The sequence below is a fragment of the Melopsittacus undulatus genome, chromosome 1 (genome assembly GCF_012275295.1).
Source record: "Melopsittacus undulatus isolate bMelUnd1 chromosome 1, bMelUnd1.mat.Z, whole genome shotgun sequence".
NCBI classification, from domain to species: domain Eukaryota; kingdom Metazoa; phylum Chordata; class Aves; order Psittaciformes; family Psittaculidae; genus Melopsittacus; species Melopsittacus undulatus.
Window position 1 is genome coordinate 140,010 of NC_047527.1, and position 24,939 is coordinate 164,948.

The window sequence follows — 24,939 nt, forward strand, 5'->3', positions numbered from 1 at the left end:
GGCTAAATGCAGGTTTCAGAGGAGGCATAGCCAAGGCTGTGTCAGTGCTAAGCCATAACATGCAGTCACTGCCACTTCGCCTTCTGCAGTCCCAGATGGATCTTCATGTTCTTTTAATACCTCTGGTATCAGCACCCAGCATCCCTCCTCCTTTCTGAATACTGCCTCAGGATGAATTTCCAGCTAAGCCATGCACATAACACTGTCATCTTCTGAGTCAGGAAGACTGTTCCCCTCCCTCCTCTGCAATTTGCAGTAGCTGCCTCCTTCCATGATATTCCTGCTGTACTCTCCCATTCATGTGTCCTCTGCTGCTGGGCTGTTCTCTCTGCCTGGTTTGAGACACTTTCTTTGGCATCTCAGCAATGACACAGGCCATTTGAACATGACCTGGCTCTCTGCTCTGCTCATTTCCTTGTTCTGATGTTTTGTGGCCACCTCCTGCCTCAGACAGTGTCAAAGTCCATGACAGTTCTGCTTCCTGGTTCTCCTCTGTGGAGATGTCACCTCTCACCCAGGACACAGGGCAACAGAACAACCACAGCCCGCCCCACGGACCCACAGGCCCCACTTACAGTGCGATTTACCCTCTGTAGACCAGTGCTGGGCAAAGCAGCCAGGGTCCGGTAGTCCAGCCTCAAAGGTTCACTGGTGATGTTCTGCAGAGGGAGGAGCACAAAAACACAACCACCAGGAAGAGATCAGGTCTGAAGTCAACTACATCAGCTAGAAAGAGCGATTAGAAGGAAACTACCCTTAGAAACAACCAAGGCCTTGTCTCCAAACTCTGCAGGAAGCTCCCATTGCCTGGAAATAAACCTGGAATTGTTCCAAACACAACCATGAGCACCCAGGACACGGGCCAGGCTTGAGAAATCCCGCAGAGAACATGGGCTCCGGCCCTTGGTCACCCACCAGTGCACAGATCCCCCATTTCTCCTGCCTCACATGTACATGTCCATTCCTCATGGGGGAGAGGAGAATGTGACATATGTACCCATCTTCTCTGAACAGCATCCAGAGAGGCTCCCAGCCTGGATCTGGAGGCACATGAGACTGCAAATCTACAATTCCTCTACTGTATCTTTTCTCAACCTTAACTCACACTTCATGTGTAATTTCATTGAATTTTGTTTCCCATTTGCCTTTCTACTTTGAACCATTGCTTTTCACCATTCCTTCCTGAACCCCATTACAGAGTTCCTCATTTCTGCTATCTTCCCTTATACCACAAAGTCAAGTCTGTTGGGGGAATGCAGAGAATGAAGAACAGAAGTTATGTGGAACAAGCACTTTTAGATACTTCCATGGCCTTCAAGGCCAATTGTGTCCCTTTTCTGTGACTCTCCAACCCTCCCACCATGCTCCTCACCTCTGCCTCCTCCTCAAGCTGCTGGGTGGCTGCCTCCCGCTCCCTACGCATCCACTCCTTCCATGAGATAGGACAGAGCCAGAGCAGCATCCAAGCAGCACAGGCAAAGAAAGATGGAAAGAGGTCATCACCATGCTGAGCAGGAACTCCAGAGGGGGGACAGAGGAGCATGAGCAGTGCTGGGACAGGGAAAGGATGAGCAGAAACCCAGCACATACATTGGGCCTGGGGAAATAGGAGCTGGAATTCTGCAGGAGTTATCACCAGCAAAACAGATGGGCACAGACACCCCATACAACACCAGCCAGAGTGTTACCAGCTGAAGGCTAGAGAGCAGATGTCTCCAAGATCCTCAGCAGGGTCACTCCTGGGGAACAGTGAAGAGAGCTAAAGCCCTCCCCCCCCCCCCCCATTGGCCAAGCACAAGCTACAGCATCACTGAGGGAAAAAAGAACATTGCTTATTCCTAGAAGAGACATCCTGACAGAGCACAGACTGGATAGGCTGGAAGGAAATGGGAAAACAACTCTACAGAGCACAGGCCTAGATGTCACTGAGGAAAAAGACCTAAAAAAATCACATGCTTGTTAATAGCATCACAGCCAAAAGACTCTATGTAGAGACAAGAACTGTCTAAGCATAAGGCAGGCTAAAATAAGCTGGTCAGCTCCCAGCCACCAGCAGAGCACAGGAGTGACCAGGGACTAATCCCACAAGCCCCAGCTACGGGCTTACTTCCAAGCTGGAAGAGGAAGGTCATAACATTACTTGTCGTGAAGAATGATTTCTGTGCATTTATACTTCTGTGTCTGTTTGCCTGGCTCCTGTGCTGCTGGGCGAGGGCTGTGGACAAAAGCAGCATCATTCTGCTGTTCTGTTGCTTACTGCAGCCCTCCTGACTGCTGCAACCCCATGTCCAGAAGTCCCCAGGCTGGAGGGAAGGGAGGTGGAAGGTAGCTGAGAAATAGAGAGGAGCTAACTAAAAACTCTGATAGGGCCCTCCCCTTCAAAAGCATCTCAGCTTTGCCAAAACCAGTGTCCCACATCACACCCCCCAATCTCCAGACAGTAATGAGCAGCATGAAAAGACACTAATGCTCTGGAAGATCACAAGAGCCAAAGGGATATTTAGGGATATTTAAGCTAAAGTCTACTCTGAATCTGGTTATGCTTATTTTGGCAAGTGCTATTTTTGGCCAAGTGTTCATGCTGACAGTAATCTTGGATGTGTGATCCTCCCCTGAGGTCTTCAGCTGAAGAGAGACAAGAGCACGAGCCAGCCTAGATGGAGCTGTGGAATGTTCAAAGTTCAGCTCTGAGCTCATCATCTGGGGAAGCTCTGGATTAAGACTAGAAAAATAACTGCAGCTACAGAGCTGGGATAGAGAAGTGCACCGTGAAGAGTCCAAATTACTGGTATTTCTATCAGAAACTGAATTATCAAAGAACTGAATTTGAACTTGAGAGACTGATGCAGTGAATGCAACAGCGGTGTCTGAAAACCTCTACAGATGAGTGTAGCAAAGACAAAGCTCTTCCCATTTCTCCAGTTCCCAATCTCACTGCAAGGAGACACGTTTGGTCTCCTTCACTCTTGTTCAAGACTGAACATGAAATGCTGAAGCATTAGAGAAAAGGCACAGAAATGATGACACAAATAGATTGACTGAGCATCTGGGACTGAGGTGGGAACTTCCTCCACTATTACAATGGCAACCATACAGTGCTGGCTCCATCACTGCTACAAATTTAATAATCAAATCCAGTAACAGATTCCCAGTTTCAAGGCCATGCTAGAAGGCAGCAGCAGAAAAATATCTTTGCTCTTGGGTCTCTGACCACGGATCATGAGATGTCAGAGGAGCCTGAAACATCAGGTGCCACCTCCTCCTTGTACCCCAATGGAAGGGGCAGCAGAAAATGTGGAATCTTTTCGAGGCACAAACGATTCTGGAGGGGGTCTTGGCCTCTGCTGATCACCAGCTACAGACATACTGCAGAGGCTGGACATACTACACTCATTACACTGAACCCTGCTGTAGTGGGAGAAAGGCAGTGTATGGAAATGCAGACCTCAGAGCTCCTTAAATACGTGTCACTGCGATCTTGGAATCTTAAATTTAAATTAAAATCAGAATCTTACAGTCTTTCAAAAGGGGAACAGCTCAGAAGGAGGAAGCACCGTGACTGGGGGTTGCTCAGCATCCAGGAAGAATACTGGATATTTGTTAGAGGAGGCCCACCAGTGTTTTGAAACATTGCTGACTATGGCTGATACAGCTGAATGGTTTGTCATTGCTGAGCTGATTTCTTTTACATTAACCCTTGCAATAAAATGTCAAGTGCAAGTTTCCCATCAAAAGCTATCATAGTAACATGAGCACTTTTGAAATGAGATATGACCAAGGCCATATTACCAACAGGGAAAGTTTTTCTGGTTTGGTTTTTGACGAAGTCTCTGGGGTATTTTTATCTCAGCATAAATTTGGGGAGAACCTTTATCTACCTAAGATTGAACCCATTCAGCCTGCTCAGACAGACATTTTGGGCCAGACTTGCTCTTGTTTCATCCAGTGGTATTAGAAATGCTGGTAACGACACATAGTACCTGAAGACTCCTGGAGAGTGTTCAGACCCAAATGCTGCCAACCTAAGCCTGGTAGGAAAACCCTTTGCTGTAACAGCAACACTACAAAATGAGGCTTTCTGAAACCACAACAAACCACTCTCAGTTCCTTCCTCTGGAAGGAACCGGACATTTCATAGAAAAAACCCAAATCTGATCTAAACTGGCTCTGCTCTGAGCTGAACCAAGTGACCTGTTCCTTCCTACCCAAATGATTCACAGAATCACAGAAGAGTTTGGCTTGGAAGAAACCTTTAAAGGTCATTTAATCCAACCCCCCTGCAATAAGAGAGACATCTTCAACTACATGCTGGAGAGGGACTCTTCATCAGGGACTGTGCAACAGGACAAGGGGTGATGGGTTCAAACTGAAACGGGAAGTTCAGGTTAGATATTAGGCAGAAGCTCTTCCCTGTGAGGGTGCTGAGGTGCTGGCACAGGGTGCCCAGAGAAGCTGTGGCTGCCCCATCCCTGGCAGTGTTCAAGACCAGGTTGGACACAGGGGCTTGGAGCAGCTGCTCCAGTGGAAGGGGTCCCTGTCCGTGCAGGGGTTGGGACTGGATGATCTTAAGGTCCCTTCCGATAGAAACCAGTCTGGGATTCTATGATTCTAAGATTATTCTGTAAGATCATTCCACTGGAAGATCTCCTGTCTAAGTACACATCACAAAAACCATCAGGACACCTTGCCAATCTTAAGGACAGAAATCCCATGCCTAATTCTGGCATGTGCCCACATTAGCTTAATCTGTAGGCCAGCGAGGATAATGCAAAGCTTTCAAAGGGATTCTGCCACACACTGAATGCCTTTTGTCTCTCTGCCCCAATCATCCATAAAGTCACATCCTGCACAGCCCACTCCACTCACTGACAAAAGGTAGAGCAGGCTTATAGGGATATGAAATATATACATGTATATTTAATCCAGCCTTGTTCTTTGCTGTCTCCTCTTACAGCCTGTGCCATTTTGTCCAAATCAAGTAAAATCTCAAGTATTAACTAAATTCAAAGATCACCCCCATCCAGAATTTCCAACATAACCACACTCTTGTGGGGCAGCAAATGTGAAACAAGATGAGGGATTGTACCTACAGGAAGAACCTAGAGAAACATTAGGATTGTCTGAATTGGAAACCTGGAGAAACACCTGCAAAACAGAGGCAGGAAAGCAGATTCCTAATTGAGAACACTGAAGAATTCCACTTCCCTTCATCTTTCAAGAGAATCTGACTGCATAAATTAGTTTTAAGAGAGATAACTGGAAATCCCAAGTCCTCTCAGGGCTTGGCCCTGCTCATCTCCCTGTGAAAGACTCAAGTGCTGGAACATAGAACTCTCATAACGAATCACAAAAATGACCACGTAAACTGAGGGGCACAAGTGTGTGCGTGACTCACAGGGCCACAGCTTCACTTCAGGGCAGCTCTGAGCTGTGTGTTCTCATCTTTGCTCAGAAAAGCTCTGCCAGGTCATGAAGGGCTGTACAGAGAGAACCGACTGAATGTGGCACTTCCCAGCCAACAGACTGTCGTTTTCCAAGTTGCAGCTTGGCCAGGAGGTACCAGCAGGCAACAAAGATGAACTCTGTAAATAACAGGAGAGTTCGACCACAGAGGAGCACAGGAAGGGATGGCAAAGCCAAGAAGCAGCTAACTGAGCAGTGCACTATGAGGAGGGAAGGCCCAAAGCCCCCATAGCATGAATGACTGGGTAGAGATGAGCTGTGGCATTTTCCTTGGGCCTCACAGGCTTGGCAGAACTGCTGCCAAGAACAGACTCTGCTACACAAAAAGTCTCTCACCACTTTCTCCATTTCTTCTCTCTCCCACTGAGTTGCTTCTCTCACCATTTCCATCTCCTAGGAGAGACCAAAGTTAGAGCCACTTCACCCGGTGCTCTCCCACTGGAGCATCTGTAAGCTCATGAAGACTTTTGAGTCCCATCCTAGAGCATTCCTGACAAAAGTGCTGGGAACTGCTGATCCCATAAGAAGGAAGTCCACTACCCATCCTCCTCCCAGCTGCAGCCAGAACACCCACCTTCTGGAGGATCTCCAGTTCTTCAGGGCTTAAATCCCGATCAATAGAAGAGATACTTTCCAGGCTATTCTTGCGCCCAATACCAGCAGCAAAAGGGTTTGCAATAATTCCTGGGGACAGCTAGAAAGCAAAAAGACAGTCAAACATGGTGGAAGCCCACAGTGTGCCATACAAAAAGCTCTGCATCCTGGGCTCCCAAATAGAGAGTACCAAGACAATCAATCCTAGGCAAGTCAGAGCTTTCCACAACTTGAAACCTCATTTCAGCTGTCAATTTCTCAAGGAACCTGAGCTCTAAAGAAAGATGAATTTAAATTGAACCAGGTACAGCCATGGAATAACGTGACCAGTGACTGGGTACACATTCCGGTGGAGAATAAAAATGCTTACTTGCTAATCCCTGAAAAAAGCAAGCTGTGAAGGCACAGGGCTGCTACGGGAAAGTGCTTCCCTGCAGGGAAAGGCACCAATAAATAGACAATTTGCTTTAAATATACACTAGCACATGAAAAAGCAGGCATAAATAGCCTGGAGAAAATTAGTGTGAACAGTCTCCTTCCAACCAGTGCAGGGACATTGTGAACACTTCTGCGAGCAGCACAAGAGACAGTCTATTGATACTGTTGCTTTTATGAGCTGGCAATCACCTCCAGTTCATAGAGCAGGAGACCAGACACTGAGACTGGGGCCTCAAAACCCAGTCAACAAAAATAACCTGCAGCAACCAGTTGGAAAAATCCAGGAACCTTCTCTGAAGAAAGAGATAGGATCCCTGTGGCACCGGTCACTGCGAGGGGACCCTGCACTTCAGTCCTCACCTCAATGGCAGCAGCAGCCTTGGGATCGAAGCCATCACACACCAGCACGAGGAGAGCATCACCCACACTTCGGAGGATCTGCACAGCTTCTGTGTGCGTCATTCCCAGCAAACTCTGATGGTTCACCTCTAGGATCCTCATTCCCACCTTCAGACGACCATCCCGGGCTGCAGCCCCAGAGGAGCTCACCTGGAACACAGTGTGGGGAATTGAGATATCACCAAAGGAGGTAAGAGAGGATCAGACAGCTTGGGAACCATGGGGAAGAAGGGATGAAGTAGGACAGGATACAAAGGAGACGGGGAAAGGCTGCAGCTACATGTCAGGGAAAGCGTCTGAAAGTACTTACATCTAGTTACAGAAAGGGCAGAAAAGGAAGAACGTGAACAGTTTGGTAAAGGAAAGAGGCATGGAAGGAATTTATTCTGGGAGATAAAAAGAATCTTTTTGGAATGTGTTGTTCCAAGGAAAGAAACTGCTTTTGTTTTGTCAGTGCAGTGGGTGAGGAAGCAAGCTCTTGTCCCCAGTTTATCTTCACGGAAAGTGGAGGAATTTTTTATTGGGAGAGAGGCAGAAAATGGGATAGGAATAACTTTTGTGGATAAAGATAACTGAGGCAGAGACAGAAGCAACCAATAATGATGCCTGTCTGATTTTCAGCCTCTCTTTCAGGGAAATAATGTCTAACTCCTGCTTTCTTTCCTCAGCAAGTGACAGGAACTCCCACTTACCTCACATACACAAGCAGTCACAGGGAAAGCAACTACATGCAGTATATTGATAAGCAACATGAAAGTCACAGCTTGTTTGAATGAGTGCAAGCATCCAGGTATGTTTGAGGAGAGAATGAAATGCAAGTGCAAACTCTGGCACCAAGACAAAGACAGGAAAGGCAAGGAGTTGTAGTCTTCTTTTTCCTTTTGGAACAGGAAAACAGGACTGGCTGTGGGCATAGAGTGAAAGAAAAAAACCAGACCCCCAAAACACAAGCAAACACAAGGCTCAGGAGAAAGACGTGAGCTGGGAAAGCGAGAAAAAACTGAACAGTGCCTATAGGAGAAGCTACTACCAGGAACTCACAGAAATACCAGATACAACTTCAAGCGCCTTAGGGAAAGGAAGACAATCACCATCAGGCATTGCTTTTTCTAATGGGAAAGCAAAGAGGCTGGCAGAAAATGGGATGTACAGAGTCAGGCTGGAAATGGAGACGTGGGTAGAGCCAAAGGACAACATGACCAAGCTTTCCAAGGAGAGTGATGAGCAGTGCTACACCAGGGCTTTGCAGAGTGCGCCTGTGCCAGGGATCTCAAGCAAAGTCTGTGGGGCTATGACAAGAGGCTAAGAAGAGCACAAGGGCACACACAGTTGGTGGCTGGGGATGGGAAATGCAAGGACCTATGTGGCTGGTCGTCAGTGTAGGGTGGAGGCACAGGTAACATCAGAGGAAGGAAAGAAAGGAAGTAAAGATACTGCACACCATGTATTGTTGGACCCAGAGAGGAAAAAATCCCCAAATGAAAGCAAAGGCATGAGGGTGTACTGGATTGATGGGAGCTGCTTTGGAGAAAATCCAATGGATACATGTTTAATAAAGTGCCTGTAAAAAGAGAGAAAACATGCTGCAGCCCTTCTCGCTTTAAGGACTGGGGCGAGGTGAAGCAGCCATGCACGCTGCACATGATTCCTCAGGGCTGGGAAGGAAAACATGGAAGCATGTGTGTGTGCATGCACAGAAGCGGCCACATGCAGCTGACCAGAACAAGACCAAGTACTCACAGTTTCTTTTCCAGGGACAGCAAGTTCATAGTGTGAGAGTAAAACACCCAGAAATAATGGGAGGAGGTGAAGTTAATGTAGGAAAAATGTCCTGAAAGCCAACTGTCATCTGTTACATCCCTGAGGGACACTGAGCTATCCCCAATGAGACACACCATGGATTTCAACCTGTAGATCTAATTTATACCACTCATAGTCTTCAACTCCTAATGTTTCACTGAGAAGTTTTACCAAGGAAAAACCTCATTGTAACTTTAAGAAAAAATGACAATTAAGGGACTCAATGGAAATGCAAATTAAGGAAAACTCAGGAGACAGAAAGTGGAAATTAAGACATCACAGGGAGACGGAGAAGCAAAAGCATTACTTTGTCTCTCAGTTACTGGAAATATACAGCCCAAATGGGAGAAGCAGGAACTCACCAGGGTTAGGACAGATACGAGAGATCAAGGTGATGTGACACAGATAAGGTAGAGCATAAGGCCAAAACAACCACTAGTGAGAATAAAAAGTGGGGGGTGTAAACTAACCCTGCAATGGGGCTAACTTGTAAACCTCCCCAACCCCCTGAAGGAGATAAAGCCAAACCTCATGACACCTAATGACACCTTTGGGTGACATGGTTTAGTGGGAGGTGTCCCTGCCCATGGCAGGGGGGCTGGAACTAGATGATCTTAAGGACCTTTCCAACCCTAACTATTCTTTGATTCTAATAATTAAAAATAACTGTAAGTTACAATAAACTCAAGTTTTCTTTTACTGCTATTACAGATACTGCAGCTCAATGGGCAACTATTGCTTTGATAGAGTGAATTTCCTCTTTTAAAACTCAGCTAAAGAAACTATACCCAAGTAATAACAAATGATAACTATTTCTGTGAAGGCAGCCAATTATTAGAAAGAGTTAACTGGCAACTCTGAGTGTCCACCATCGAGCAAGGAATGAGGACCTGTCCTGGGCTCAGCAGTAGCTGGTGCAGTGCTGTTTTTGACTTTCAGCCTGGGAACAGCACTGATAACACCGATGTTCCTAGTTGCTGCTCAGTAACGTTGACTCTGACCAAGGACTTTCTGAGTCTCACGCTCTGCCAGGGAGGAGGGGAAGCCAGGAGGAAGCAGAAACAGGACACCTGACCCAAACTAGTCAAAGAGGTATTCCATACCACAGCACGTCATGGCCAGTATATAAACTGAGGAGAGTTACCTGGAAGGGCTAGGTCACTGCTTGGGTCAGGCTGGGTATCAGTTGGTGGGTGGTGAGCGGTTGTATTCTCTTCCCTTGTTGTTTCCTTATCATTATTATTATTGGTGGTAGCAGTAGTGATTTGTGTTATACCTTAGTTACTGGACTGTTCTTATCTCAACCTGTGGGAGTTACATTCTTTTGATCCTGCTCCCCATCCCTCTGAGAGCAGAGGGAAGAAGCGGGGGGAGTGAGTGAGTGACTGCATGGTTCTGGGCTGCCAGCTGGGCTTAAACCGCAAGAGGACCCCAGCACAAGAGGGATGTGGAGCTGTTGGAATGAGTCCAAAGGAGGCCACGGAGCTGCTGCGAGGGCTGGAGCAGCTCTGCTCTGAAGCCAGGCTGAGAGAGCTGGGCTGGGGCAGCCTGGGCAAGAGAAGGCTCCTGAAGGGGAGAGCTGAGAGCAGCTCCAGGGCCTAAAGGGGCTACAGGGAACCTGGAGAGGGGCTTGGGACAAGGGCCTGTAGGGACAGGACAAGGCTTTAACCTGACAGAGGGGAGATTGAGATGAGCTCTTAGGCAGAAGCTCTTCCCTATGAGGGTGCTGAGGTGCTGGCATGGGGTGCCCAGAGAAGCTGTGGCTGCCCCATCCCTGGCAGGGTTCAAGGCCAGGTTGGATGGGGCTTGGAGCAACCTGCTCTAGTGGAAGGTACCCCTGCCCATGGCAGAGGGTTTTGAACTGAATGAACTTTAAGGTCCCTTCCAACCCCAAACCACTCTGTGATTCTGTGACTATTAAGACATCTAGAGCTAGAGCACAATTTCTACCTCACTATATGAGCTAAAGAGGGAACAAATGACATTAATGTAAACATCCAGAGTCCCCTTTTGGTCAGCAGCAAGACCAAAAATGACACCATTTATCACTATGCTCTGTGCTAGCAGGAAAGAAGAGGCAATATTTTTTGGTAAAGGTCAGGAGGAGCATAAGCTTATATAGGGTATTGCTGAAAAGAAAGTATGTAATATTTCTTGGGAAAAAGGGACAAGCTGTCATTCACAAAGGAAAGGGAACAGAATCACACAGTGTGTTGCACAGGAGAAGGGTGAGCAATTCATAATGTTTTGAATGTAAGGAAAGGAGACCATGCAGGTTTTAGTGAGCAGGAAGGCCATAAGCACTTGGGAAAGCAACAAGAATGGAGGGTGAAAGGAATGATACGTAGATTCACGATAAAAAAACAAAGTCAAGAGAAGAAACCCAAGGCAAAATAAAGGCAAAGAGATGACCTTCAGTGGATTCTGAATACTGCAGGAGAACTGATGTACCCAGCGAAAAGTGGAGAGAGCACATCAAATTCCACAGGCATTCCCGTTTCCCTAGCAGTCCTTGCATGCAGCCAAGTGCAGAGTTAGTGTCTGGTACCTTAGAAATGAAGATGCCTTCATCAGTGGGATCAAATGGGTTTCCAGCGTGACCTTTTGCTCCACCCCGGATGCTGATGCCCAGCTTTTCTCCTGGAGCCTTTTCAATGCATATCTCCTGTGAACACAGAACAGGTCTCCTTGTTTCTGGATCAAGATCACACTGAAATTGTAGATGAAACACTCCTAGTAGCTGGTCATATTCTAAACACCCTGAAAAGGACCTGAATTTGACCTTGCACTCATTGGGCACAGTTTATTTTTGTGATGAGGCTCTGCTCTTTTCTGTCTCCTCTTCAAGTCTGGTCTTCATGAAATCTGATCACTCTCTGATAACAGCATCACCACTGGCATGGCAAGAGATCTTCCACAGTCCTCAACTAGACAAGTACTTACAAGAGACTGGGTTCTTCCAAGAGATGAGGCAATTTCACCTGGAAGTTTGGTTGTATCCTAGTCCCAGACTTCCAGCTAGATCAGAAACTGCCTTCAGAAGTGTTTCTTCTATAAAGAGGAGTGTGATGCTCCCCAGTTCTCCTACTGAGAACATACCTGCATACCCGGTGGTGGTGGATCTCGCCTCACTAACATGGTCAGCTCCTGGGTGTTGGAGAGCAGGGCATTGACTGCTTCCTGGTGGGTAGCATGGCGCAGGTCAATGCTATTTACCTCCAGGATCCTGTCCCCTACCCGGAGCCCACTGCGAGATGCCAGTCCACGGGGAATCACCTGTAAAGAGGCATTGATATTACAACCAGAGAAGGGAAGGGAAGTCAATCTGTCCTTGGAGAGACACTGATTGTGTCCCATCCTCCCATCCTCTGAGGCCTGTTTTGATTTTTCTCTCTGCAACTCAAGTTCCCCAATTTGTGAACACTGGCAAAGAATGAAGAAAGATTTCCTTTAATTCGATATATTCTTATTATCATATTATCATTTTCATCTGAACCCCATGAAAACTCGCTGCGTGATGACTGGCTTTGTGTGTCTGCAGCTTTCCAGCATTCATGAAAAGCTAACACAACCTCAGCAAGTTCAAAAGCTACCTCTCCCCAAACAGATCACCTTCAGAGACTTCTACATGCCATTTAGACTCCTACAACAGCAGCAGCATGTCTGGTATAAGCATTTCACATGTGCACACATCCCTCCCACACCCCATGTTTTCAACCTATGCTGTACTTCTCACACTCTTGCATCAAAATCCTTCATCTTAACCCAATAACTAAAGAGCTCAGACTCTACCTTTGAAATGAAGACACCAGGTTCATGAATCCCAAATGGATGGCTTGAATGGTCACTGCCTCCGACAATGCTGAGTCCCAGGGGACCACCTGCCTTCACAAGATGAATTTCCTGGAGGGAACAAGAAGCAGAGTCAAAGGTAATAAAGGATACTGTAAGGAGCACAAACAAACACAGAGTCAGGGATGTTTTGTAGGTGTGAGCACAAGATAAATACCCATAGAACAAGAAGGTTCCCTTTTACTTCTCCACACCCCAGTAATACAGCTGCCAGCCCTCATCAGAGTACTGATTTTTCAAATTAAAAATATTCAAGATTATACTATCCCACATTCCAGAGAGCTGGAGCAGCTCTTCTCTGGAGCCAGGTTGAGAGAGCTGGGCTGGGGCAGCCTGGACAAGAGAAGGCTCCTGAAGGGGAGACCTGAGAGCAGCTCCAGTGCTTAAAGGGGCTGCAGGAAACCTGGAGAGAGACTTTGGACAAGGGCCTGTAGGGACAGGGCAAGGGGAATGGCTTGAACCTGCCAGAGGGGAGACTGAGCTGAGCTCTGAGGCAGAAGCTCTTCCCTGTGAGGGTGCTGAGGCACTGGCACAGGGTGCCCAGAGAAGCTGTGGCTGCCCCATCCCTGGCAGTGCTCAAGGCCAGGTTGGACACAAGGGCTTGGAGGAACCTGCTCCAGTGGAAGGTGTCCCTGCCCATGGCAGGGGTTGGAACTTGTTGAGCTTCCAGGTTCCTTCCACCCAAACCATTCCATGGTTCTGATTCCAGCAGACCCTCACCTCAATGGGATACTGATCCTCCATCCCTTTGGAGAGGTGGTTCTTCAGCGGCACCGGTGCATCCTCGTGTGGGCTGTCCCCGGGGCCAGGGCCGGGGGGCGGTGGTGGTGAGTGCATCCGTGCCCGTGCTGTGCCGGGCGCATCTCCGTCGCTGAGCTGCTCCACACCCTGTCTCTCTACCAGCAGCGCGATGGTGGGGGAGGATGCGGTAAGCAGCGCTACTGCCTGATCATGCCTGGCTTCTGTCATGTCTACCCCATTGATCTAGAACAACCCGCAAACAGCGTCAGACTGTGGCCCGAGTACACCCTGCCATTTAACACGCAGCCAAGCACACTAAGGGCGTATTTTCGTGTCCTGCTGGAACTGCCCCTTCTCAAGAGCCTGTTCCCCAGATCACCCTGTAACTTACCCCACTCCTTCCTAACTGCAAAAGAAAGAGGCATCTGCTGATTCTACCTGACCACAATCCCTTTCTAGGCAGTCTACTAGCCCCTTTTCCACCTTCTTGTACACCTCCAAGCCCTAAAGGCACCAGTGATGCTCCAGGGGATCATGAAGTTCAAGCACGCTGCCCCTTGTACCTCCTGGAGCACCACAAGCCTGGCTATGCTGTGGCTCAGCACTACCAGGAGAGTCGCTGCCACTCCTTTCAGGCTTTGCATTCCAGCTTTCCTACTTGATCATGGCAAAAGAAGCCCAAGAGACTGCATTAAAGGAATGGCTCCAGAGATCTCAACATGGGATGAAAAAAACCCAGCAATTCCCACAAGTGATGCCACTGCACACTAATGTACTATTGCATCAGCTGCCTTTGCACTCAGCCATTTGAGCTCATCAATCACTCCAAAAGCCCAGACACAGGCACTGGAGAGCATGAGCTGATGTGCCAGGACCTGTCACTGGGCTGCCCATGCTGGGCAAGGTCATGGTGGGCTGGGGAAAACGTCAGTTTTAAGCCATAAAAAATGCCCCCCAGGTTTAAAAACACTTGGAAGGGCTGAGAAAGAGACTGCTGATCCACGGTGACCAAGTGTGGACACAAGGGGAAAACTGGAATTCTTTTGGACAAGAACCCATTGTCCAATATACTCTGCTAAATAATTTCAAGAATACAACTTGTGATATCAGTGAAAGACAAAGAGGCACTTCCAAAACAGGCAGGGAAGCCAAAGACATTCAGACCAAACACTGAAGAGAACTCAGCTGAACCTGTGTTCGATTCTCATCCTTCACACACACAAGAATGATCTAACATAAGTTCACAGGATGCAAGAGGCAGTCTTTCTACATTAACATCTAAACTAGCCTGCCTGGGAACTCAAAGCACCAGAAAGGATGTGGCTGTTCTCCATCAATGTCTGAGGGACAGAATGCTGAGAGGAGAGCTCAGCTAAAACACTGCCAAAGGATGGAACTTGCCATGACAAAGCTGAAGCTGAGAATTACAAGGTTTCTAGTCCTCAGGTTCTGGAAAAGCTTCCCAAAATGAACTCTGAGGACATGAAAATACAGCTGTTGAGATGGAGTCTGATCAGCTGATGAAATAATAATGTGACTTTGTAACAGCCACAGCAAGTGGATTTTGTAGCCTGATTCCTCACTGATTCCCAGGAATATTGCAGTTACTCCCCAGCTTCTCCCAAGAACAGCTTCTGGACAATGCTGACTGCAAACAATCTACAAGGCTTTGTCCAGAAGCTCCATCACCACCCCCTGACCCAACCTGCTCATGACATGGAATAAGACAGACAAAAACACCCCACACTATGTGGAGACAGACAGGGAACTCTCAGCCCCACAGTATCTCCTCTACACAAAGGATTGTCCCCAAAGCGACACCTTTGGCACCAGCCACAGAGGAGGAGCACAAGGATGTGGAGGCAATTCCAGCCTGTCCAGGCACACAGGAAGGGTAAGGATGTGAAGGTACCTGGGTAACGGCTGCTGAGCACAAGAGACAAGGTAATAAGCAGGAAAGATAATAAACACACGAGTGCACAGAGCTCAGTGAAACACAGCTCATGGGGACAAGACTCAAGACACAGATGGACCATTAATGGAATCACTCCAATGGTACACGAGGGTGCTGAGGCGCTGGCACAGGGTGCCCAGAGAAGCTGTGGCTGCCCCATCCCTGGCAGTGTTCAAGGCCAGGTTGGACACAGGGGCTTGGAGCACCCTGCTCCAGGGGAAGGGGTCCCTGACTGTGGCAGGGGGCTGGAACTGGATGAGCTTTAAGGTCTCTTCCAACCCAAACCATTCCATGATTCTACGATTAGCCAGAGGACAGAAACAGGGTTCTCTGTGTTGGTCATGCCCTGTAAGGATCTGCTTGTGCTTATGTGGGTGCCTGTGAAGGTGCTGCCCTCCTTCTTGCCTGTGTAAATCTGTGCCCAGCCATGGCTGCAGGATGTTTCACCTCTGGAATCTGCATACAACCTTCCTGATGGCTGGACCTGGGAACACGGAACAGTGGCAGCCTTGTGTCCAGTGAACTGGGAAGGGGGATTCCTTGGGTCCTCCTGTCTACCTGATACACTGACTCTTAACCAAGATGACACACAGAAGAGGGTTGGTCCCAGGTTTTGATCACCAGACCAAGGCCCAGATACTCCCCAGACAGACCTGCTGCAGCAGCTCCTGCTCCTGACCTACACATCCCCACTGTCACTTTCTGCCGTTGACAAGAAGATGAGAATGGTCAGACTTGGTCAGAGCAAAAGTATCCAGTGATACTTCCCCAGGCTAATGAAAGGGACACAGAACATCCTGAGTCAGAGGAATAGCATATGTAACAGCCCTTCTCACTAACTTCTCCATCACCTGGCAATCGTGATGCCTTCCCAGCTTCTGGACAGGTAGTTTGCAGTGGTCCTTATTGCTAAGTCTCTGCTTTGCAAGAGAATAAGGCCAACCAGTGCAGCCCAGCTACCTGAGTCCCCAGAGGAAGGGGGACTTTCATCTGTCCTTCCCTGCTCCACAAATTTTTCCATGTGCCAAGGAGTTGTATTACTCTGCCAAATTCCTCAGCAATCAGACTGCTATCACTGGGATCCCATGTGCTGCCTGGTGCTCCTGCTGCCCTAAATCCCCCAGAATCAGTTTACTTCAGTCTACTCCCAGTCCTATTCCCAAAAAACCAGCTGCCCTTAGCCACTACTCCCAGTCCTGCACTCTCCCTGCTGGATTCCCATTCCACAACAGAAACTCTCCAGCATTCCCCCCTTGCAGCTCCCTGCCCAACTCTTTCACTACCCAAATGACTCTCAAGACACACCACAATATAATACATATAACAGAAAGGTCGGGAGTTAATGGTGAGTTCTGTGGGTGTTAACTCTGAAGAGAGATCCAGGCTGGGCTCTTCAATCCATGTACTCAAAGCTCCCTTAAGAAAATAAAAGGAGCTATCCCAGTCCTTCCTCTGCAGAGAAGTCCAGGATGATTTAGAGCACAGGGGAAGAGGATGAGGCTGTGCTGTACTGCTTTTCCTAAGAAAACAACAACCCTTTGGAAAAATGAGAACTGAGGCATGACTAGGAGGGTATGGCTTTGGAAATGGGCTTCTGCCTGCAGAACCTATGAAACCACCTCTATCCTGCCCTGCAGCAGCTCTGCTCTGGAGCCAGGTTGAGAGAGCTGGGCTGGGGCAGCCTGGACAAGAGAAGGCTCCTGAAGGGGAGACCTGAGAGCAGCTCCAGTGCCTAAAGAGGCTACAGCAAACCTGGAGAGGGGCTTGGGACAAGGGCCTGTAGGGACAGGCCAAGGGGAATGGCTTGAACCTACCCAAGGGGAGACTGAGCTGAGCTCTTAGGCAGAAGCTCTTCCCTGTGAGGGTGCTGAGGCGCTGGCACAGGGTGCCCAGAGAAGCTGTGGCTGCCCCACCCCTGGCAGTGCTCAAGGCCAGGTTGGACACAGGGGCTTGGAGCACCCTGCTCCAGTGGAAGGGGTCCCTGCCTGTGGCAGGGGTTGGGGCTGGATCCCTTTAACCAAAACCATTCCATAATTACATGATACTAACAAGGCCCCTCCTGCTCTCCCCATACAGACCCAGGGGAACACATGCAACCTGCACTGCACATCCCAGGAATCATCACATCCTGAAAAGCTTTCCAATAAAAATGGGCAACCACTGCCTCAAAAGAGTTGTGGTAAAGAGGGGCTTCCTGTGATGCTATAAGGGCTCTGCTCTGAAGAGAACAGGCACTCAACACCACTGGGCCAGCACAGCCCCACAGCTCCAACCTAGCACCAGGTTTCACCAGAGACAGCAGAACTCAGAGAGCTGCTCACGTTCCTCTTACAGAGAGTAGATACTCCGGAGGACAAATGTCACTGAAGATATGAGAGGCCTCAGGACGTAACACTACATGATGGGTATCACCCTTAGCAGGGAACCCCACCAGCAGAAAAGGCATTAAGGGAACTGCTGCCCAGAGACACGGCTGCTGGAGGAGCAAAACACTTGCTGGAAGGCACAGAAGTTGTGTGAATAGTCCAGAGCAGGGAAATGTTCTGCTGGAAGATAATGGTTTGTTCCCACTTCCATCATAACTGAGCACAAGATTGGATCCGCAGCTAATGCTCAGCTCCAAGCTCTGAATGACTACACACACTTCAGCACAGGTAACGCCCTTGAGAGCAGAGGACCGTGGTCTCCAGCATGGACATATTTCTAGCTATGCCAGAACTCATCACTGTTGTTGGGGCTGAGAGAGGACTAAAGCCACCAATGATTCATCCACATCTAGCAAAGGCCCTGAGCTGTGTGAACCTGAGCCCGGACACTGCAGTCTGAAGACACTGAAAGCTCTAACTAGGGAATTGCATCAGCTTTTCCTATGAAGCTCCACACAGATATAAATAGAACTGCTAATGGGGGGTGGAAAGGTTTGACTTTTGACTCTGTTCTGAGGTCCTTTGTTTCCTTTCAGCCACAGGTAGAGCAAATCAGTGATATGTGATAGGCTCTGTGTCTGCAATTATGCCTCTCAGTCATGCCTCTCAGTCATGCCTCTGTACCAGCAGAGCATCACACAATGAGCAAATCCAAAATATTTAGGCTATCTGACAACCATCAAGGTCAGAGCTTGATCTGGGGAGAAAGGGGGAGCACTGGATGTGGGGAGAGATGCTGCACAAGTCCAAGTCTCTGCCACGACACCAGTGCCAGACCTGGGCCAGAGCTCCACTGAAATTCTGTGCCAGAGCAAATATAACACAGCCCTCAGCCTAGGGATAGAGCAGACAGAAGCCAGCACTGACAAGGCTGTATCAGTGTTTACTCACGCCAGCTCTGTGGTAATACATGCTCTTACCACAAGAGCTGGACCAGAAACCCACCACCAGCAGCAGGATGCAGGAGCCTTCCCTCGGAGGCAGCATGCAGCTTGGGAAGAGGGTCAGGAAGCTCAGCAGACTCCCACAGGATGGGAGCAAGTGACATGTGAGGCAGAGAGACTCAAGGTTAGAGGGAGTGGCGAGATCCAAACCACCAGCACAGACAGGAAGGGAAACTGGGGCTGGAGTTTCACATGGAAGCAGAGGGAAGCACCATAGGATGCTCTGCCAGCTCCACACCACCCCATGGAGCCTCCCTCTGCTGCCCCTGCCACCCTGCTCCCCATAGGGAGACAGTCAGCTGCTCCCAGAGGGTTCCCACCACACACACCGTGCTGCCCAGAGCCCTCTCAGGCTGTCCTACCAGCTCTGGAGAGACACCAGCTTCCAATGGTGAAGAATTCACACGGAGTGTGTGGGGAGAAGGGAAGCATTAACTGCACCCACCAGGCAGGGGCAGGACCACCAAGATGAACTGTTCCCCAGAAGGCTCAGGAGCTGAAAAAAGGACCCTCAAAATCCAGCTGTAATGGCAAGAAAAGTGTGAGGGAGGGCAGGGAGCTGAGTGAGATGCCTCCACTCACCGAGATGACCCGATCTCCTACGTGCAGGATTCCGTCCCGATGGGCTGCGCCACCCTCTGCAATCCGTGAGATAAAGATCCCCTGAAACACAGTCACAAGGGTCAGAGCAGCCCGAGCTCTCTGTCACCACGGCCTGGCTGCCCACAATCACTCCAGGACACCAGGAACATCCCAGCCCCTTCCCCTCCCCTGTCCTGGCACTTCCCATCTGCTCCTCACTCCGCACAAACCCTCTTCTGCTTCTGCAGAAACTCCAGCTGCAGCAAAGCCTCCACGTGGCCGAGAGCCTGGAATATATGTCAGGAGGGCAGTGGGAGGATTAAATGTCACTGGCAGGGACTGTGAGTCCCAACCCCACCTCCTCCTGAACTCTCCTTCCCTGACCTAAGAGCTCTCGGATCACAGGGCCATGCTGCGCTGCTGAGCACCCAAGGGGTGAGGAAGACCCTGCACTGCTCCAGCAGTGCCAAGACTCAGGACCAAGCACCTCCCTTGCCATGGGATCACTACTGACCGTGTCACCAGCGCGGTAGGGTGTGGAGCCTTTGCCACCAGCAATGCTGAAGCCCAGACCCTTCTCATTGCGCACGAGGCAGGTGGAATATCTCTCGGTGGGAGCTGCTCCCTCAGGCCGCTCTGGGAAGCGAAGGCCACCCCTCCTCTCCCGAGGGCTGTAGTCATCCTCGGGGCGCAGCGCTGTGACGGTGATGGCGTTCTCCGGCTCCACCATCCGCTCCCGCAGGACGGTCATGGACACAGAGCTTCCTGATCCACGCAGAGCTTCCACCGCCACGTGATGCTCCGCACAGTGCAGGGACACACCGTTCACCTGGGGATGGGCACAACCTCAGGTCCATGGGGAGGTCTTGGAAGCACATCTCCCTGCAGAGCTGGGGCAACACCTTGTTCCCACAAGGACAACCAGACCTTGTTCCAACAGGGACACCCAGACCTCATATGCTGCCCTGGAGGGAGTTTCCCTGCACTCACACAGCACAGAAAGCTCCCATCACAGGAGGTGCCTGTCCCAGTCCAAGGTAGCTCCTGCCAAGCACTGTAAAAGAACTTCAAGAGGAAATGTCCCCCCATAGGGAGCTCCAACTTCCCCATCACCTGTATCACTCCTGCAGGAAACTAACTCAGCCTCAAGGAGCAGGACTTGGGGGGCTGGGGGAGGAGAAGCTCCCCATGAACTGGCTTCAGTGACTGCTTGAGCCCAGAACCACCCTGTGTGCTGGGTGCAGCTCAGAGTGGGAGCAGCAGCTCAGGGAGGGGATCCTGCCCCTCTGCTGTGGGAAGGGGAGACCTGAAAGCAGTTCCAGTGCCTAAAGGGGCTGCAGGGAACCTGGAGAGGGGCTTGGGACAAGGGCCTGTAGGGACAGGACAAGGGGAATGGCTTGAACCTGCCCGAGGGGAGACTGAGCTGAGCTCTTAGGCAGAAGCTGTTCCCTGGGAGGGTGCTGAGGCGCTGGCACAGGGTGCCCAGAGCAGCTGTGGCTGCCCCATCCCTGGCAGTGCTCAAGGCCAGGTTGGACACAGGGGCTTGGAGCAACCTGCTCCAGGGGAAGGGGTCTCTGCCTGTGGCAGGGGCTGGAGGAGCTTTAAGGTCCCTTCCAACCCAAACCGTTCTGGGATTCTCTGAAACTCCAAGATAATCACTCACCCAGAACTGCCTCCTCTACCCAATCTCAGTACAACATCCTGTTCACCTTCAATAGGGATATCCACCTCCTCAGACCCTGACACAGCCAGGCCTGTCAGAATGACTAGGTGCTGGGGAGGGTCATGGAACAGATCATCTGGAATGCCAGCACATGGCATGTGCAGGACAAGCAGGCGATCAGGCACAGCCAGCAGGGCTTTATGAGAGGCAGATCCTGCTTGACCAACCTGATCTCCTATGACAAGGTGACACACTTAGTGGATGAGGAAAGAACTGTGCATGTTTTCTATCCAGACTTCAGTAAAGCCTTTGACACCTCTTCCCACAGCCTTCTCCTGGAGAAAATGACTGCTCATGGCTTGAATGGGTAAACTCATTCACTGTTCACTGGGTAAAGAACTGGCTGAATGGCCAAGCCCAGAGAGTGGTGGTGAATAAAGTTCAATCCAGTTGGCACCAGCTTCAAGCAGTGCTCCCCCCCGCTCAGGACTGGGGCCAGTTCTGTTTAACCTCTATCAGTGATGTGGATGAGGGGATCGGCGGCACCCTCACTAAGTTTGCAGACAACACCAATCTGGGTGGGAGTGTTGATCTGCTGGAGGGCAGGAGGCTCTTTGGGGGCATCTGGACAGACTGGATCCAGGAACAGAAGCCAGTGGGATGAGGTTCAACAAGGCTCAGTGCTTGGTCCTGCACTTGGGCCACAACAACCCCATGCAACGCTCCAGGCTTAGGTAAGAGTGGCTGGAAAGCTGCTCATGGAAAGGGACCTGGGGGCACTGACCGACAGAGCCAAACATGAGCAGTTTGTGCCCAGGCAGCCAAGAAGCCAATGGCATCCACACACATGATACACTGATGTATCAGCACCAGTGCTGCAGCAGGGCCAGGGCAGGATTGTGCCCCTGCACTGGGCACTGCTGAGGCTGCACCTCAAATCCTGTGTTCAGCTCAGGGCCCCTCACTCCAAGAGAGACCTTGAGGGGCTGGAGCAGGGCCAGAGAAGGGCAATGGAGCTGGAGCAGGGCCTGGAGCCCAGGGGTGATGGGGAAGGGCTGAGGAACCTGGGGGGTTCAGATGGAGAAGAGAAGGCTCAGGGGTGACCTGATGGCTCCCTCCAAGTGCCTGCCAAGGAACAAGGGATGAGACAAGAGGGAATGGCTTTGAGCTGCACCAGGGGAGGGTTACATGGAGATTAGGAAGAACTTCTTCACTGGGAGGGTTTATGAAGCACTTGAACAGGCTGCCCAGGGCAGTGGGGGAGTCACTGTCCCTGGAGGTATTTAAAAGAGGTGCAGATGTGGTGCTGAGGGACATGGTTTAGTGGTGGCCTTGGCAGGGTGAGGTTTATGGCTGGACTTGATGATCTCAAAGAGTTTTTCCAACCAGAACAATTCCATGATTATTTCCTCCCTCCCCATGCAAAACTAGCAACATATTTGCAGGGAGGACACCAGGCTCTGCAGCTCTCAGGGAAGTGACACGATTGCCTTCACTGTTGCTCCCATGATTTCAGGAAGAAGTCCTACCACATCAGAAACTGAGGAAATGCAAAGTGGGGCCCATGAAGCATTTCCCAGCAGCTATCTCATTTTGTACTAACACACGCTCTCAGGAGACCTTGCCTGCCTCTCAGCCTGAAACTGTGTTCAAATCTATCTCCTCCACTTCATGGCACTTTTGGTTTCTTCCCATCATGGTCTCCATTACTGACCAACACATCCCTGCTCTCGGGTAGAGTTATTCCTCGCAATTCCTAGCCAAGAGAATGGAACCCAGGCCTGATGTGCCTCAGCCACGTGGGTTAGAAGGAACATCACAACTCTGAGTTGTGTTGTGCAGGTCCAGGCACCTGCAGGAGGCACTGGTGAATAAGCACCATGGGAAGTGAATCAGGAGTGGGGAAAAAAAGAGCCTTTTCCAAAGTTGTAACTGAAGAGGGATCCACTTTACACAAAATAATTGGGTGCTATGAACTGAACTGTAGGGAAAGGGAATAATCATTCATCTCTCAAAATCTGTTCTTGCACAACTTCTGATGTTTAACTTGGCCTCAAACTAGGGAGATGCCAAGAAATCCCAACCCACACTTCTCCCTTCCCTCATCAGGATTTCATTCTCCATAGTAGCTATGTCCTTACCTCCAGAAGCTTGTCCCCAACACGAACGCCTGCACGAGCTGCAGGACCCTCCTCTGACACACGGGAAATGAAGATGCCCTGGAAAGAACAGTACCTGTTAGAAGGGGTGGAGCCCACCCCTCAACCCCCTAAGAGACCCCTCAACCCTGCTCCACCTAAGACACCATTCCATCCTGGCCACTTTAAGGGCAATCCCTCACCAATCCCATCCCCTGGGATGTGGGGACAAGACAACCACATCACCCCATTCATGAGCTGGTTGAAAAGGGAAAGAAATCCCATTGCAGGGCTACCCTATACGTGACAAAGGGGAGAAGAGAATGATGACCCTTCAATCCTTTTCCAGTGGGATGAAAATATGACACAGTTGATGCCACCACGTGTGTGGATGACAACCCCATTCTCTTTGCCTTGTGAGTCCTGTATCTCAGGACACCCATAGGAAGGAAGCAGCTTTCTCATTGCTGCTTTTGGTGGTCATGGCAGGAAGGTTCTAGTTGTGCCCCAGAGGCATGAGCTGGCTCAGCCCTTCCAGGCTCCTGTTTCAGGCTGGAGCGAGGGCTGCTCCCACCTTGCTCTGGAAGCCCAAGCCAGCCACAGAGCTGACACCTACGGACACCCAACCTCCAGCTACAGAGAACCAGTGCCTGAAAGTGGGTCCAGGGTCTTACCTCATCGTCACCCTTATAGGGGGTGGAGCCCTTGCCCCCCGCGATGCTGATGCCCAGCCCCCCCGTCTGCCGCACGATCGTCAGTGTCAACTGGAAGCAGAAGGGACACAGGGGACAGGTCAGAGCAGGAGAACATCTTGAAGAGCAAGGGATGACTTAAAGAACAAGCACAAGAGAATCAACTTCATGTGCATGCACACTCATGTGAGCCATGGTGTCCACGCCTCAGTCACCCAACTCACAACACATTAACAAAGATTCTTCTTCACTTGAGTCCATCTCTCAAGACCAGGAGTCAGTTTGCTTGTAATGAACACTCTGAACAAGATGTCCACCACCAAGTAAACTGAGCAGCAGTGGGATGGGGCTGGATGGAGAAACGGGGATGGTCACATCACAGCCCAGCTCTACCACATGGCTCCCTTTGGGGTGTGATTCCATACAACTGCTGTGAGACTGGGGGTCACCCCAATGCAGTGTACAGTAACAAGAGTGGTGCCTCTCCCATAATACCCTGGACAGACACTTAGCTTTGCTCTACCAATGGAAATCAATATGTGATCCCAGAAAAGCCATCTGCTTTGTCCTGCTGGTTCCTTCCTCTTCTCCCCTTGGCACAGGCAGGCTCAGGATTGTATCTGTGCAGTCCAGAAATCTCTTCTATTCCTGTCTCCCCCCTCAACAAACCAAATTATGCCCATTTACAACAGCAAAACTTTTGGTCAACCTTGAACTAAAATTGCTTCAGGACACCAACTGTTCATGTTGCCCATGAGACAAAGACAGGGAGCGTGTGGTAGGACACAGGGAAAGGAATGGCATGGAGAGGACTCTCTCAGGGATCTGTCAGGGCCAAGGACCAAGGAGCTGGTGAGGGGAGTGACAGAAATGACATAAAACTCCTGGAGAGAACCAAATTTGCTGCCCTCCAGATGTCCCTTCTCTGGAAACAACATCCAGAGCAGAGAGCGGCTGCTGCAGAGTTGTCTACTTTCAGCATCAGGTCGCTTGGCCTGGGCTGGCCACAGCTTGGGCAGCACAAGCAGCAGGAGATTTGCTTTCCTTAACATCCCTCCAAATCCTTCTTCATTTCCTACAGTGATGGAAGCAACAGCCTGTGGGCTTCATGTTCTGCTAAGCTTAACCCAAACCTGAACCACCACCACCACAGTGAGTGCAGAACTACAAGGCTCCTGCCATTTCCTTTGCTGCCCAGTCAACAAGCAGCTGAAAGCTGCTAGATCTTCACAAGGAAATCCCTGATTCTAGAC

At 50.0% G+C, this 24,939-nt stretch overlaps 1 protein-coding gene across 4 annotated transcripts in view; it reads right to left on the reverse strand.

Moving 5' to 3' along the window:
• Positions 1–24,939, reverse strand: part of SCRIB (scribble planar cell polarity protein) — a 100,582-nt gene that overhangs the window by 32,412 nt on the left and 43,231 nt on the right. For 3 of the 4 annotated variants that reach the window (XM_034070232.1, XM_034070241.1, XM_034070246.1), the window contains exons 17-29: positions 23,669–23,758; positions 22,998–23,075; positions 19,708–20,022; positions 19,194–19,274; positions 13,267–13,530; positions 12,487–12,597; positions 11,794–11,970; positions 11,243–11,359; positions 6,856–7,044; positions 6,038–6,157; positions 5,800–5,856; positions 1,373–1,429; positions 576–659 (exon numbers count right to left, since the gene is read on the reverse strand). In XM_034070232.1, the coding sequence (XP_033926123.1) occupies positions 576–659; positions 1,373–1,429; positions 5,800–5,856; positions 6,038–6,157; positions 6,856–7,044; positions 11,243–11,359; positions 11,794–11,970; positions 12,487–12,597; positions 13,267–13,530; positions 19,194–19,274; positions 19,708–20,022; positions 22,998–23,075; positions 23,669–23,758 (1,740 nt within the window). The remainder of the gene's footprint in view (positions 1–575; positions 660–1,372; positions 1,430–5,799; positions 5,857–6,037; positions 6,158–6,855; positions 7,045–11,242; positions 11,360–11,793; positions 11,971–12,486; positions 12,598–13,266; positions 13,531–19,193; positions 19,275–19,707; positions 20,023–22,997; positions 23,076–23,668; positions 23,759–24,939) is intronic. The other variant, XM_034070254.1, reaches the window with a different exon arrangement.